General features: G+C 37.1%; 1 protein-coding gene across 1 annotated transcript in view; it reads left to right on the forward strand.

Annotated features, from left to right (window-relative positions):
* ADGRL4 (adhesion G protein-coupled receptor L4) overlaps positions 1 to 15,076 on the forward strand; it is a 99,438-nt gene that overhangs the window by 53,398 nt on the left and 30,964 nt on the right. The window contains exons 4-9 of the mRNA XM_014064775.2: positions 4,419 to 4,574; positions 5,277 to 5,344; positions 7,130 to 7,306; positions 7,406 to 7,589; positions 10,660 to 10,776; positions 14,293 to 14,486. Of these exons, the coding sequence (XP_013920250.2) occupies positions 4,419 to 4,574; positions 5,277 to 5,344; positions 7,130 to 7,306; positions 7,406 to 7,589; positions 10,660 to 10,776; positions 14,293 to 14,486 (896 nt within the window). The remainder of the gene's footprint in view (positions 1 to 4,418; positions 4,575 to 5,276; positions 5,345 to 7,129; positions 7,307 to 7,405; positions 7,590 to 10,659; positions 10,777 to 14,292; positions 14,487 to 15,076) is intronic.

The following is a 15,076-nucleotide window of genomic DNA, read 5'->3' on the forward strand; positions in this document are numbered from 1 at the left end:
TAGTCAAAATAACATTCCTTTCTCAGAGAGTCAAGGACATCTTGCCCTGCACCTGTAGTGGTGTGATTGGGAGGCCTCTCCAGTTGGAATGGTCCTTGATTAGACCATCTGATGGACATGTGGGTGCTGGGTAGGGGCTTCAACTTTCACATGGGTGGGTAAAACCTGGAAACTTTCAGATTCAGGTTTTCCCAGATGTGCCAATCTCTAATAAAATGAAAATTTGAGGAAAATCAAGCTTCAGAGTCTTCTTTCGTTAGGGGTTTTACTTGGAACCCTGACATCTAGCTTATTCTAGCTTTTCCTTGTGCAATCCACTTCCTGGTTCACATTTTCTCAATGTAAAGCTCAAATTATCAAAGAACCAGTGGCTGTGTTTCACAACTTCCATGTTTGTGATTAGCTCCTAAATCTTTCAATATTTACTGAATTTAAACACAAGATGGATCTTCTGGACCTCATTAGATCCTTCTTATGTAAAAGGACAAAAACGTTACAGTCTTGTGCATCCTAGGATTATCCTTTGGTCATAATTTAGCCTTTAGTCCAGTGGTGGGTTTCAAAAATTGTTTGAACCTACTCTGTGGGTGTGGCCTCCTTTGTGGGAGTGGATTGCCACCCATGTGACCAGATGGGAGTGGCTTGCTGCCCATGTGACCAGATATGAAATTATGAATTAGTACTTAGGTCAGTCCAAGTAGCTATTCAGAAACTCTGCCATTGAAGCATGCAAGTCTTAAAGCTGTCAAGTTACAAGATCCTTGCACCCCTAACCCTTTAGGAAAAAAACTAGGGGTCTTCAAACCTGACAGCTTTAAGACTTGTGGGCTTCAACTCCCAGAATTCCTCCTCAGTCACGTTGGCTCAGGAACTCTGGCATTGAAGCATGCAAATCTTAAAGCTGTCAAGTTACAAGATCCTTGCACCCCTAACCCTTTAGCAGTGGTGGGTTTCAAAAAATTTTGGAACCTCTTCTGTAGGTGTGGCCTGCTTTCCGGGTCCACTGGTGGAACCTTTTCTAACTGGTCCGGTAGATTTGACGAACTGGTTCTACCGAATAGGTGCGAACTGGTAGGAACCCACCTCTGCTTTAGTCCTAATTCCTTGGTTTTACTATTATAGGTTGATACAATTTATTTGCACATCTTCCACTAAGGTAGTCATTCTCAGTTTATTACTTTTACTTTATTCACGTAGTCCTCTACTTATGGCCACAGTGGAGCCCAAAGTTTCAGTTGTTAAGTGAGACACTTCTTAACCGAGTTTTGCCCCATTTTACAACTTTTCTTGCCTCAGTTGTTAAGTGAATCACCACAGTTGATAATTTAGAAAAATGGCTGTAAAGTGAATATATCTTCCCCATCTGTCTTTGCTTGCCAGAAGGTCACAAAAAGGGATCATATGACCTTGTCCAAAGTAACATAGAAAGGTTCCAAGGCAAGGATTATAGCAAAGAAGATAGAAATAGCAAAACGTTTATGATGATTCTTAGACATCATCAAAACAACACTGGAAATTATAAAAAGGGATGGTAGAATAGTAGCTGACACCTGAATAAACTTAGGAATCTGAAAGAATTGCATCACAGATTGTGGTCAGACTGAATCTGAGTAATGTGCTCCCAATGAATCTTGTAATATCAAATGAAATTATTTAATATTCCTTTTTCCACACCAAAAGGTTGTTCTTCTTATCCAAGTCTGATAAGTAGGAAATTCTCATGGGGTGGATGGGGGAGGGAGGGAGGCATGTTCTCTCTTCTTTGCTTTCCTTTCACTATTTTAGTGTCCTTGCACTCACAGTGACACAGAGAATTCCTAATACAAATGTTCTTTGGAATCCATTATTAGTTAATTAGTTAGTTACTAAGTTATTTAATATCCCACTTTTATTATTTTTATAAATAATTCAGAAGCCAAGAGGGTTGTTTTTCAATTGGCTAGAAGTAGGATAGCAAGATTATAGATGTTTATTGAACATGGGGTTGGAAAGGCTCCTGAAAGTATCGTGGACTGTCAAGAAAATAAACAAACAGATCATTGAGCAAATCAACCCAGAGTTCTCAATCATAGCACTTATGACCAGGTTCTAATCATCTTAGTTTGGACACCTTATATGAAGCCCCAGATATTTGGATAAGACATTAATCCTGGAGAAGGTAGAAGGAAAGGAAAGGAAAGGAAAGGAAAGGAAAGGAAAGGAAAGGAAAGGAAAGGAAAGGAAAGGAAAGGAAAGGAGGAAGGCATGGCAAGGTGAAAGGGAAGGGAAGGGAAGGGAAGGGAAGGGAAGGGAAGGGAAGGGAAGGGAAGGGAAGGGAAGAGAAGAGAAGAGAAGAGAAGAGAAGAGAAGAGAAGAGAAGAGAAGAGAAGAGAAGAGAAGAGAAGAGAAGAGAAGCAAGATGGTTAGACTCAGTTAAGCAGCAACGGGTGCATCTTTAGATAACCTATAAGATAGGACCAGGTTAGGAGATAGATCATCAAGGAAATTTATCTAAGTGTTCTAAGAGTTGACAACTTGATGGCACATAATCAATCAATTTTCAACTAGATCACTGAGTAAAAGTAACTGAACCAAGGTCACTTAATTAGTTTATGTGCCTAAAGGAATATTAGAATGTGAGTCTTCCTGCTTTTTGTCCATCACCTTCAACACTGCTTTATATTATATTATATTTATTATATTATTACATTATATTTATATATTATTATATTATATTATATTATATTATATTATATTATATTATATTATATTATATTATATTATATTATATTATATTATATTATATTATATTATATTATATTATATTATATTATATTATATTATATTATATTATATTATATTATATTATATTATATTATATTATATTATAATTATATTAGTTCCACTCTATGCCCAAAAAGCAAAGGGGAAACATATATTTCATAGTGAATGAAAGATTTGCCATGTAAAAATTGAACAAGCTCCACTCATTGCCAGATATTTTAATAGCTTCATTTATAATTCTAATAAAAACAAAGCAGATCACATAAACCTGAAGTTGGTCCACTGTGGCCTATATATAGATATTTGTCAAGGTGACCTGGATTGCACCAAGGAAAAGCATAGCATTAAACTGAATACAGAACTTTTGATCCATTTGAAATGTTAAGGAAAGCTGTTTTACTTATTTCAGATAGTTCAACATGAATAATTCACATTCTGCTATTACAATAATTAATATGCACCAATTTCAAAACATGAAAAGGTATAAATTAATAGTAAGATATCAAATCTTGCAAACCGTTATACAATTTCAATGTCAAGAATTCTTACTTTAGAAAGAAGTATAAATGGGAACTCAAGTATCCAAGGTTAAAGGATAAGTTTAATTTGATACTTTTCTTGCTTATAATTTAGTTGGGGGGAAGCTTTTAATGGAACTTTCAACTGAAGTTGAAATATATAATAAAGAATAAAGATACTGTGACTCTTTGTGAAGGGCATTTCATTCATGCAAGAAAACTTTGTGTATCACAAACAAATTGAAATTAGAGTCTAGGTTAAAATTAACAGACAAGTACTTTCCAAAGGTTCACCGACAAAACCGCAAAGCCCTTTTCCACACCGACATAACCGCGGAGGGCAAATCCGCGCCTTCCGAAGCGCTCAGCAAAATGCGACACTAGCGTGCCGACATCAGTACTACATTTTACTGTCTGTAATTGATATCTTTATTTCATTTGATGCAACAAAATAAACTTTTACTAGCATTCAAAAGCTAACCCTAACCCTAAATCTAACCCCTAAACCTAACTTATTTAGTGACATAATAAATTTAATAATAATAAATAATAATTTAATAAATAAATAATAATAAAACTAGTCAACAAAACTGATTGATTTGATGCAACAAAATAAACATTTAGTACTACATTTTACTGTCTGTAATCAATATCTTTATTCAATTTGATGCCACAAAATAAACTTTTGCTTCAATACAAAATAATACAGAAAAATACAAAAAGCTTCATTTTACATTTTACTATTTGCGGTTAAAATAATTCAAAAGCTTCACTTCCTTCACGCTTTCGTCGTCGCGCTGATATCGATGCGGTTTTGTCGGTGCTTATTTGTTGCCGCTATTTTGACGAGCGCGGTTTTGTCGGGCCACGCTTTCCAAACAGGTATGAGGCACAGTTAGCATCTTTGTTTCCAAAATTATGTACTGCTTACACAATCTTGAACTAGGATTATAATAGTCATGCATGTTTTCATGCCAGTTGGAGGAAGAGATTAGTTTTCTTAAAATTATTGTTTTTAGGATTCAGTGTATACAGAAAGTATGGATATCTTGTTGGCTTGCTATCAAAACTGCAATAAAGTGTTCGTATGTACAAGCTTGGTGTTTTTTTTAAATCAATTTCTCTCATAATTTCCAGATATAGATGAGTGCAGTGAACTGGGGACCGGTGCCTGTGGAGATCATGCAGAATGTGACAATATGGATGGAGGATACAGCTGCACCTGTAACGAAGGTTATCAACCATCCACAGGAAAATTACAGTTTAAGGCAAATGATGGCACTTCCTGCCAAGGTAAATGATATTATGGTTTATCTGTTATTATAGAAGTATGTCTTCTGAGAGGCCCACCAATGTCTGTTCTGCCTCGCTCAGATTAATCAGATGGATATGAAAATGTAGCAATGCATGAATGCTCAGATTTATAGTACAAAGTTATATGTATGAAAGTTAAGTGGATCTCAACACAACTGGCTTCACCTGCAAGAGATCAGATTCCTGCAGTGATTTACATGTGGGTAATCATGCAATTATGCAAATAACACAAATGGCCTCTTTTGCACGATGGTGTCATCCAGCAAAGGCTGTAAATTGGTGCACATCATGCAACAAAGTGATTTATTTACACAAATGATGGGAACCACTGCAGGGATGCACTTTCAGATGTAATGCATATTCTTGAATAAAGCCAATACACACACACACACACTCCAAGTCAATCTGCTAAAACATGAATTCCCCGTCATTATAAAAGAGAAATATGCTTTTCTTCTATATTGTTCCACTGTACTGTTAAATAGACAAATTACACTGAATAATTTTCAGTAGCCGACTTTTGGCAATTAAGGCTTATATATTTGTCTTTGAGGAGCACTTTACATATTGGCCTTTGTGAAAGCATGAAGTCACTGAGGCTTTCTTTCATTGACTGGAAATTGACTATGTATAATTATCATGTTATGGCATATTAATTACTCTATTTTTTCATTCCTGCAGCAATACAAACAACAACCTGTGAACTGAACAACTGTATAACTAAAAACATTAACCAAACTTTAGCTAAAGTAAGTAAGATTTATGTAGGTAATATTTGCTGTCAAGAGTTTTCTAGATTGGTATAAATGCTTAGACTAGAGCAGTAGTGGTGAACCTTTTTCTTATGGCGTGCCAAAATTGTGTGCATACGAGCTATTGCGTGCACACGTGCCCACATCAATTCAATACTCCCCGGCCACCTGCACATACACGCACAACACACACACATACACGTGCATGTGTGCACAACCCCTCTCCAGGCTTCAGGGGCTTTCATGAAGCCTGGGGAGGGTGAAAACAGCTTCCCCTGACCACCGGAGGCCCTCTGGAAGCTGGAAACAGATCGTTTATGAATTTCTGGTTGGCCCATTGGGACTGTTTTTCACCCTCCCCAGTTTACGGAGGCTTTCCTGAAGCCTAGAGAGGGCAAAAATGGCCTCCCCTGGGCCTCTGGAAGACTGCAAATTAGCTGGCCTGCCAGCAAATATGGCTCCATATGCCAGCTTAGGCACTCATGCCATAGTTTCACCATCACTCTAGTCTAAAACTCGACTAGAATATTAGATTGAGGCTGGGAAGATCTAGATTCAAATCCTCAGTCTGTCATTAAATTAACATTAAACATTGAGTTTATTGGTGTTAGTCTATATCATTCCATATAGGATTGTGATTAAGAGAACATGGTACAATTCAAAAGTTCTTGAAGAAAAATAGGGAATAAATGTAATGAATAAGTAATAGCTGTCGCAATCCTACAGTATACATTTATTGCAATCCTTTCATATCCACTTATGATAATATACCAGACCCAGTGGCTTGTAACCCGTGATTAATTTAATTTAAGACATTTTATAGGCCTCTGATTCATTGACCTAACTTTTGTAGTTAAAGTGACAGAGCACAGAACTGCAGAATGAAAATATCCTGCAGTGTGTGGCAAGAAGAAACTCAAGAGGGTTGATTATATGATTATAAGATTTTTGAAGTTGGATTCATTGTCGTTTCCTTTAGTTACTTTAATTTTAGAAAAGCTTCAAGGACTATGTAGTGCCACACGCAGAATAAAAATAAAATGGACTTCCTTCATACAAAGCTAGTATTCATTTCTTCTGGAAGCTAGAGAACCTTTACAAAACTTAATTGCAACTTTCTTTCCCATATAAAAGTTTGATAAATTGCCAGTGCACTTGTATTTGCAGTTTATTTATGTTGTCTCCTGGTATCAGGCTATAATTCAAGCAAGATTAGATATTTTACAAACCTCCAATCTATCTTTTAACATTAATGATATTTCCCACACTAAATTTTCCTCACAACTCTGCCATTTCACAACAAGAGAAACAGAACTAATATATATTTAGTTATCTTTCTTGTTTAAGCATATGAATTATTTCAGTGGTAGTCCAGCCACATATAACATAAATACCCTGAAATTGGTACACAGAATTGATTATTAAAATTAAATTTATCCTGGAGCAAATATTGATCCCAGGGTAAGAATTGCTGGGTAGAAATAATCTTTATATATCGAGCAAAACATTCTTAGTGCAACGTTGTGAGATCACCTTACTTAGAGATATTTATTACTATCCAGAAATTCATGGCAAGGTTACATTTGAATCTGGACTTTCTCTGTGTAGACAACCTATATTTTATCCACCACATAATTCTCTCTCTTTTTTAAGCTCAGCAAAAAAAATGAACCAAAAAATGGTAGTAGCAACTTTTTAACTATCAATTGAGCACCAATTATAACTCTTCATTTAAAAGGAAGTATTGGACGACATGCATGATGGTTTAAAACTTTCTTTCAGATTAGTGAATTAAAAGATCCTCTGGCTGTATTACAAGAAATCAACAAAAACAGCATAGGACCCGTTACACCAGCTGAAGTAATTTCTTACGTTGAAATGTTATCTGTATCCTTTTCCTTGCTGAGTACCACAAATTACACCATTTCTGATGAGAGGCTTCGAGATCAAACTCTTAATGTGAGTGAACTCAAGAGTTAAAGTTTTGGTTACTTACAAGCTTATCTTACTTGGGATACAGCATACAAAGTTAACATAGTCTTTTTATTAACCCAACAGGAATTTGTTAGTACTGTAAATAATTTTGTTCAGGAGGATAAGAAGACAGCTTGGGAAGCTATCCCAGCAGACAACAGAAGAAGAAGCCTCACCAAATTGATGCATGCTACCGAGGAAACAACAGCCTTCCTATCCCAGAATTTCCCAAAGATGGCAGAAGTAGATGTTAATGCTAGTGATTTGGGTACGCACAGGGAAACAAAACATATTGAAGATGTGTTGTTCTTCTTCTTGCTTGCTTTCTTCTTTTGCATCCTTGCAGACAAATTGTTGACATTAGAAGCAGAATTGTAAGTTTGTTCTCGACTGTTTGAAATCCAACGGATGTGAGCTATTTATTCTTGGTATTTAGAACTGAATAGAAGGCTAGGTAACCTCTTGGTATTGCACATCTAACCCTGCCATTGATTTTCAGGCATGTATTAGGGAGAAGCTTAGCTAAACTTTTCACCAGAGGTGGATAGGCTGCACTCCTTTTCTGACCGGGTTACTAGTCCTGTTTCTCAAGATAGACTGCCTCTGACTTGCCGGGTGCATGAAAATCCTTAACCTCTTTCAATGAGAAATATCTTATAGCAATAGCAATAGCAGTTAGACTTATATACCGCTTCATAGGGCTTTCAGCCCTCTCTAAGCGGTTTACAGAGTCAGCATATCACCCCCACAGTCTGGGTCCTCATTTCACCCACCTCGGAAGGATGGAAGGCTGAGTCAACCTTGAGCCAGTAAGATTTGAACCGCTGAACTGCAGATAACAGTCAGCTGAAGTGGCCTGCAGTACTGCACCCTAACCACTGTGCCACCTCAGCTCTATCTTCTCAAGCAGCCTATGCATTTCTTTCATTACAGTCTCTTAACATATGAGGAGTATACAGATAGTCTTTGACTTACAACCACTAGTCACCCCCAAAATTCTGTTGCTAAGTGAAACATTTGTTAAGTGAATTTTGCCCCATTTTATGATCTGTTTTGCCAAAGTTGTTACGTGAATCACTGCTGTTGTTAAGTTAGTAACACCGTTGTTAAATGAATCTGGTTTCCCCATTGATTTTGCTTGTCAGAAAGTTGCAGAAGCTGATCACATGACTCCAAGGCACTGCAACTGTCACAAATATGACTCAAGCATCTGAAGTTTGGTCACGTGGCCATGGGGCTGCTGCAACGTTCGTGACTGTGAAAAATGGTCATAAGTCATTTTTTCAGTGTTGTTGTAACTTCAAACAGTCACTAAATGAATGGTTGTAAGTCAAGCACTACCTGTAGTTCTTTCAATAGAAAAAAGACTACTCTTTCCTGACTTTCAAATCATCCATATTCTCCTGATGATGTCCCTCAACAGTGGTAGCAGTGTTCCAATATCTCAGGGGTTGCCACAAAGAAGAGGGAGTCAAGCTATTCTCCAAAGCAAGTGAGGGCAGGAAATGAAACAAGGAGAAAATCAACATCTTAAAGAGATGTTTCTTCTAAGGAGAAGTTTTCTGACAGTAAGAACAATTGATCAGTGGAACAACTTGCCTCCAGAAGTTGTGAATGCTGCAACACTGGACGTTTTTATGAAGAGATTGGACAACCATTTCTCTGAAATGGTATAGAGCAGGAGTGTCAAACTCATGTCGTCATGGCGGCATCACATGATGAATCGGGACTTTTTTCCCCCATTGGTAAACTAGGTAGGGGTAGGGCCAGCATATGATGCATCCAGGCCACGGGCCATGAGTTTGACACCCCTGGTATAGAGCTTCCTATCTGATCAGGGGATTAGACTACAAGACCTCCAAGGTCCCTTCAAACTCGATTTATTCTATTCTGTTCTGTTCTACTCTATTCTATTCTATTTAGGAAAAAAAAGAACCTCTTTCTTAGGTGCTGGAAAAGCCTTTAATGAGAGCCTGCATTTTGAAAACCATCATTCTTTAAAAAATAAATAACTAAACAAAAATTCTGCATAAGTAGAGGTATGCTGCTAAGTAATTCCAACCCATCAGTCAAACTTTTGTTTATAACAAAATTGCTCATTGACTTTTCCATTGTTTTACAGAGGATTAAAGCACTGGACTGAAATGTAACGCTAAAAGATTTTGTGTGCTACTTTCTCATTTCTACTCTGCGGTGGGAGTGGGGGGTTGATATTTGGTCTGTTTGTTTTTGACAACAAATATCATTAGAGTCCAATGCAGTTGAATTGCATGCCTTTATCTTCACATAAACACACACTGAATAGATTGCAAAATAAATACTTTCAAAGGTATTGTCTCCTGTGCTTTTAAAGAAATTGGTATTCACTTTCAGAAATGCATTTTTAATAAAGTGGAAGCTCTTCTGAAAGCAGCTTTCGTTATTCTTTACCAAACCTCACTTAATGCAAAGCAAATTAGAGGTTACATTTTTTCCCCCAGGCAAAGAATGAAAAGGTACAAATATGGAATTAAAGGACACCCACCTACCATGAATAACATGGTGCTAGAGCTTAAAGCACGTGAGCAAAATAGTGAAGGGCTATGGATCGGTGTTGGGGATGGAGCAAAAGGGACAAAGGGTGAAATATATAGCATGACATCATGTTAATGCATTAATATTATGCATTAATATGAATGGATAATATTAATACTGACATATTAATTTATGTACTTGAACTTTGAGAGATACAAGCACACACAATAAGATCATTCACATAATAGGATGTTCTGTTATTTGGGCACCACTACACTTTGCTGTGCAATTACAGGATTGAAGGGTTTTTGGAAACATTAATAACTTTGTGCTTTTTGAAGCTGTAATAACGGTATAGCCCAGTGTACAGGTAGTTCTTGACTTACAACATTTCATTTAGTGTCCGTTCAACTCTGGAAAAAAAGTGACTTATGACTCTTTTTCACATTTATGACCATTGCAGCATCCCCATGGTCACATGCTCAAAGTTCAGATGCTTGCCAACTGACTCATATTTATGACAGTTGCAATGTCCCAGAGTTACGTGATCCCCCTTTGCAACTTTCTGACAAGCAAAGTCAACGTAGAAGCCAGATTCACTTAACAACTGTGTAACTAATTTAACAACTTTAGGGTTTCCCTTAACAATTGTGGCAAGGAAGTTTCTAAAATAGGGCAAAACTCACTTAACAATTTCTTGCTCGGGCTCAAGTATGGTCGCATGTCGAAAACTGCCTCCAATAGTTCTTGCAGAACTTTATATTAAGCTAGTCTTCAGCGTAATTGTTATTTCCAAAGACATTATTGCCCTTTTTCTTTTTCAGCTGTAAGACTTTATACATTTGACCCGGAGAAGGTGAACCTCATCAACCAAAATACTCAGATGGGAGGAGACAGTATTAAGATCTCTGCAAAGAAAAAAGAAATATCGCCTGCTAAAGGTTAGTATGGTGGTTTGGGGTTGTTGGTACAATATCTGAACTCAATGGAAAACCCTCTTTTTTTCTAAGATTCATCAGCCGCATTGTTCCACTTGCAGCATGAAGAAATCCACTATAAAGTTAAATAGGTAAAATAGAAAGTGGAAAAAATTGGTGCCGTTATGGGATTTTCATTCTTACACTAATAAATCTTCTTAAGTATTTTATGATCTGTTGCATACATTGACTGGTAATGAGCTTGTGGAAACTACATTTGCCTATAAAGAAACCTTTTCCTTAGATTTCAAGGGAGCAATCATCAGCAAACAGTCCCCTGTGTCCTTTGAATCCTGAGCAGAATCACTGAAATAGTGTAAAACAGTGTTTTTCAACCTTAGTGGCTTAAAGATGGATGGACTTCAACTCCCAGAAGTCCTCAGCTATCTTCTGGCAGTTGAAGTCCACCCATCTTAAAGCCTCCAAGGTTGAGAAACACTAGTGTAGAAGTTCTCCATCATTTTGGTCATGGTTTCAGTCACTAGTTTCTGAAGTGATATATGGGCTAAATACCTTGGGGTGAAATTCTAAATGATAAATAAGCATTAAAGGGATGAGAGAAGTTGGTAAATGAAATACTGAAATCACAAGCACAAACTCCTTGGAAAAAGAAAAAAATGGGGAAAGCACAGTGTCAAAAAATAAAACTGAAATGGAATAGAAAATGGAAACAGGGATTAATAATTTAGGAGGAATACAAACTGCTGGTGTGAGGTTGTAAGGATAGACTCAGGGAGGCTAAAACGTAGAATGACAAGAAGATGGTGAAAATGAAATTGCCTGGTATCTTATTTGTCTCCTCTCAGAAGAAAGAGTTCCTAATGTAATTGAGGCAAACTGGGTAGACTATAAAAACTGCTAAAGGAGTTGGGTGTGTTTAGCTCTCAAAAGAAAAAAGGAGAGATAAAAACTGATTTACATACGGGATATAACAAACATCCTATTCAAAAGAGAGATTGAACTGCTGTCTGTTGAGGCTGCAAGCATGACAACAAAAAAGTTAAAATTAAGAGATGGATGGATAGATGGATTGACAGACAATCTGAATATTTTAAAAAAAATCTAAAAAAATAAAAAGTAAGAAAAATAAGTCGCCTGCCTAGAACAGTGGTAGACTCTCTTTCACTGGACATTTTCACATGAAATCTTCAAAATCTTCCTGATTTGGTGTGTTTCTCCATTCACCTGTGAGATGGACTAGATCAGAGGTGTCAAACTCAAGGCCTGTGGGCTGAATCCAGCCCACAGGGTGCTTAGACCTGGCCTGTGGGGCCACCCTAGAAACAGCAAAGGACTGGCCCGTGGTGCCTCTGCCAGCAAAAATGGAGATCCGTTTTCACTGGCAGAAGGTTGCAGGAAGCCATCACAGCCGAAAACAGTGCTCGGGAGCTTGTTTTCGCTGGCAGAGCACTTGGGCCACCACAGGGACCCCCGACATTAGGGACATCAAGCTGGCCACACCCAGCCTGGCCATGCCCAAGATCAAACAAAACCCTGATGAATGAAATCAAGTTTGACACTCATGGACTAGATGTTCTATAAGATTCCTTTCCATTTTAAAAGTCTATGGTTATCTGAAAGCAGGCAGAAAAGGAAATTTGTGAAAGTGCCTTGTAGATGAGAAAAAGGAGGGCATGTAAAAAGAGAGAAGTCTAACAAAAGCACTGCAATCTGAGTCTTCAGGGGCAGATGTTTGATTATGTATGATATTTAATATACCAATATATAAGGTACTTTACATCCCTTAAATAAGTCATTTATTCCCAATAAAATGGGATATCATTTTGTACAAAGTAATAGCATAGTACATGATCTGGGGTGTATCATGAACCTGGAATTTAACCACAAGACTATAATTTCACAAGTAAAATTATATTTTTAACTGTACACAGGGGGAGTGCTAATATCGCTGCTTTTTTGGTTTTGTTTTACTTGAAATTGATAGTTTAAAAGTTTTTTTTCCCCAGTCAGATGGACCTTTAATTTAGCAGGTCTTGTTAATGTGGTCAGCAAAGTATTGTTCTTTTTCCTATTTTAAAATAAATTGGAATGGAGTGGGAGGAATGCCAAAGAAATTAAACCTAAAGTTTACATTTTGACTATGTCACATATCTTTTATATTACATGTGATTAATGGACTTGATTACAAATTAGATTAAAAAAAAGTTTCTGCATCCCTTGGTAAACAGGGGTTTCATTTTATGTGATCCTACATAAAATGTAGTTAGCTTACAAGCCAGTGTCAAACTCTGATTTCTGAAGTAGGTTTGCTTCTCTAATCACAGCTTGTGATTCAGAGAAAATTGGCTAGCTGGAAATGGAACCAAATATTTTTGATGCCATTCTTGTAGCTATGCCAAAGTGTCAGAGTCTGCTTATGAGTTACATCTGAACTCTTTGTATGAGTTGACCCCGAAATTAGCCTCCTATTGATTGCTCCTTTCTCCATATTGTACACAATATTTAATGTGACTTTCTGTCTCAGCGGGAGCACCAAACATAAATGCTTTCAGAGCTTAGTGTTGATCATAACAATAGAGGGAAGCTAGATTCTTGGCAAGGTATAAATGCATTTGGGTATACTTTATTTAAGTTTAAATGATGAGAAATAATGAACCCAAATAGCTGGATTTTAAAAGCATTTGCTGGGGTTTTGTTTTATTTCATAAACATTATGATCACCCTTCTGTCATTACCATTTCCAAGCAAAGCCACTTGTTAGGAAAAGATATAGGTCTATATCAGAGGTGGGTTACTCCCGGTTTGGCCCAGATCAGGGGAACCGGTAGTAGTGGTGGCAGGACGCTCTTCCCTCCCTCCCATATGCTTCTGCGCATGCACAGAAGCTTCTGCACATGCGCAGAAGCAGCACACGCGCAAGAGAGTGAACCAGTAGTAAAAAAATTGGAAATCCACCACTGGTCTACATTCAGAATGTTGTCCAATTTATAAGAACTATACTGCTTGGAGAAGTATATGAGCAGGGGATGTGCGAGTGGGTTAAAAAAAAAAGAGGATGGCAATCATGACTGTGTGAATGAAGTCTTGAACCTTTTTTTTTTTACATTAACTACAAATGAAGTGGAGATTCACATGCATAGTTGCAATGGGCAATGTGGACAACACTTGTCTGGGACTGTAAATGAATCCCCTAATGCCTGGAACCTATAGCCTCTTAAATTGTACAGTTGGAAGATTTATCTTCCAAAAATATGGACAATATTCTTTGATTGAATGTTTTATTATTAAATTTAATTTCTAATAGTGGCACATCCCTTATTGCTTTAAACATTTCCCTCTGTTTCTGTTGTCTTTCTGCAAGTTTGCTGCAAAATGTCCATTGATTTGATATTTTTCTTGACAGAGTTTAAAAAGGTCTTTTGATTGTTGTTTCCTTGGTGTTTCTAAACATTATTTTAGTTTTTATTTTTAAAAACCAACAATTCTCAAACAACTAAGCATGTTTTATTTGATGAATAGGCACAGTTGCAGTTGTGTTTCTGCGATACGACAATATTGGAGCTCTGCTTTCATTACCACAGAATTTGTCCCTGACAGAAAATACAGAGGATAGAGAAATAGTAGGTTCATCAGTTATAGCTGCTGCAATTAGGTCCACTCCACCTGGGCTGTATCCAGCTGAGAAAATAATATTTACCTTAAAACATCTACAGGTAAGCTTTCTTTTTAAAACCCCTCTCATTTAAGACTGTATTTTTTCTGTAGTGGGTTGCAAGGGCTGCGTTGGCACTATCCTTATAACTCTGTTGTTTGCCAATATGTTTGCCATAATATAATTAGAAGGGAAATTACAACGTTGAGTTTAGCACAGCAAGTGCAAGGCAGGGAATAGGAGTCGGTAGCTACTAAAAAGTGTGAAGTGAAACTGACAAGAATAATGAATGCATGGAAGTCTTATTACACGTTTGTCAACAATCTGCAAGTGTAACCCAAGGCTGTTCCTTGTTGGAGTCTGAAGTGAATATGAACATTTTTGAAAAAGAAAATAGCACCCAAGAAAAAAATTAATGAAGCACATTTTGTAAGTGTAAAAGAAAGTTTCATTTATAGAAAATGCATTAAAGGAATAAGTAAAGCCTAGATCATTGGTTCCTACTATATACCCAGGAAGAAAGGAAAAAAAGAAATTATTTCAGATTAAACACAAGCAGTAATAGGTGAAGTAAACCCCTTAACACTCTACCAGCACCCTACTGCCCCCTGGTGATCAGTAGATTAGGAGGTCCTAAAGGGTCAGTGCTAA

Source organism: Thamnophis sirtalis, unplaced genomic scaffold (genome assembly GCF_051295495.1).
Source record: "Thamnophis sirtalis isolate CommonGarterSnake01/CBP01778 unplaced genomic scaffold, rThaSir2_p1.2 scaffold_7, whole genome shotgun sequence".
In the NCBI taxonomy this organism is placed as follows: Eukaryota; Metazoa; Chordata; class Lepidosauria; order Squamata; family Natricidae; genus Thamnophis; species Thamnophis sirtalis.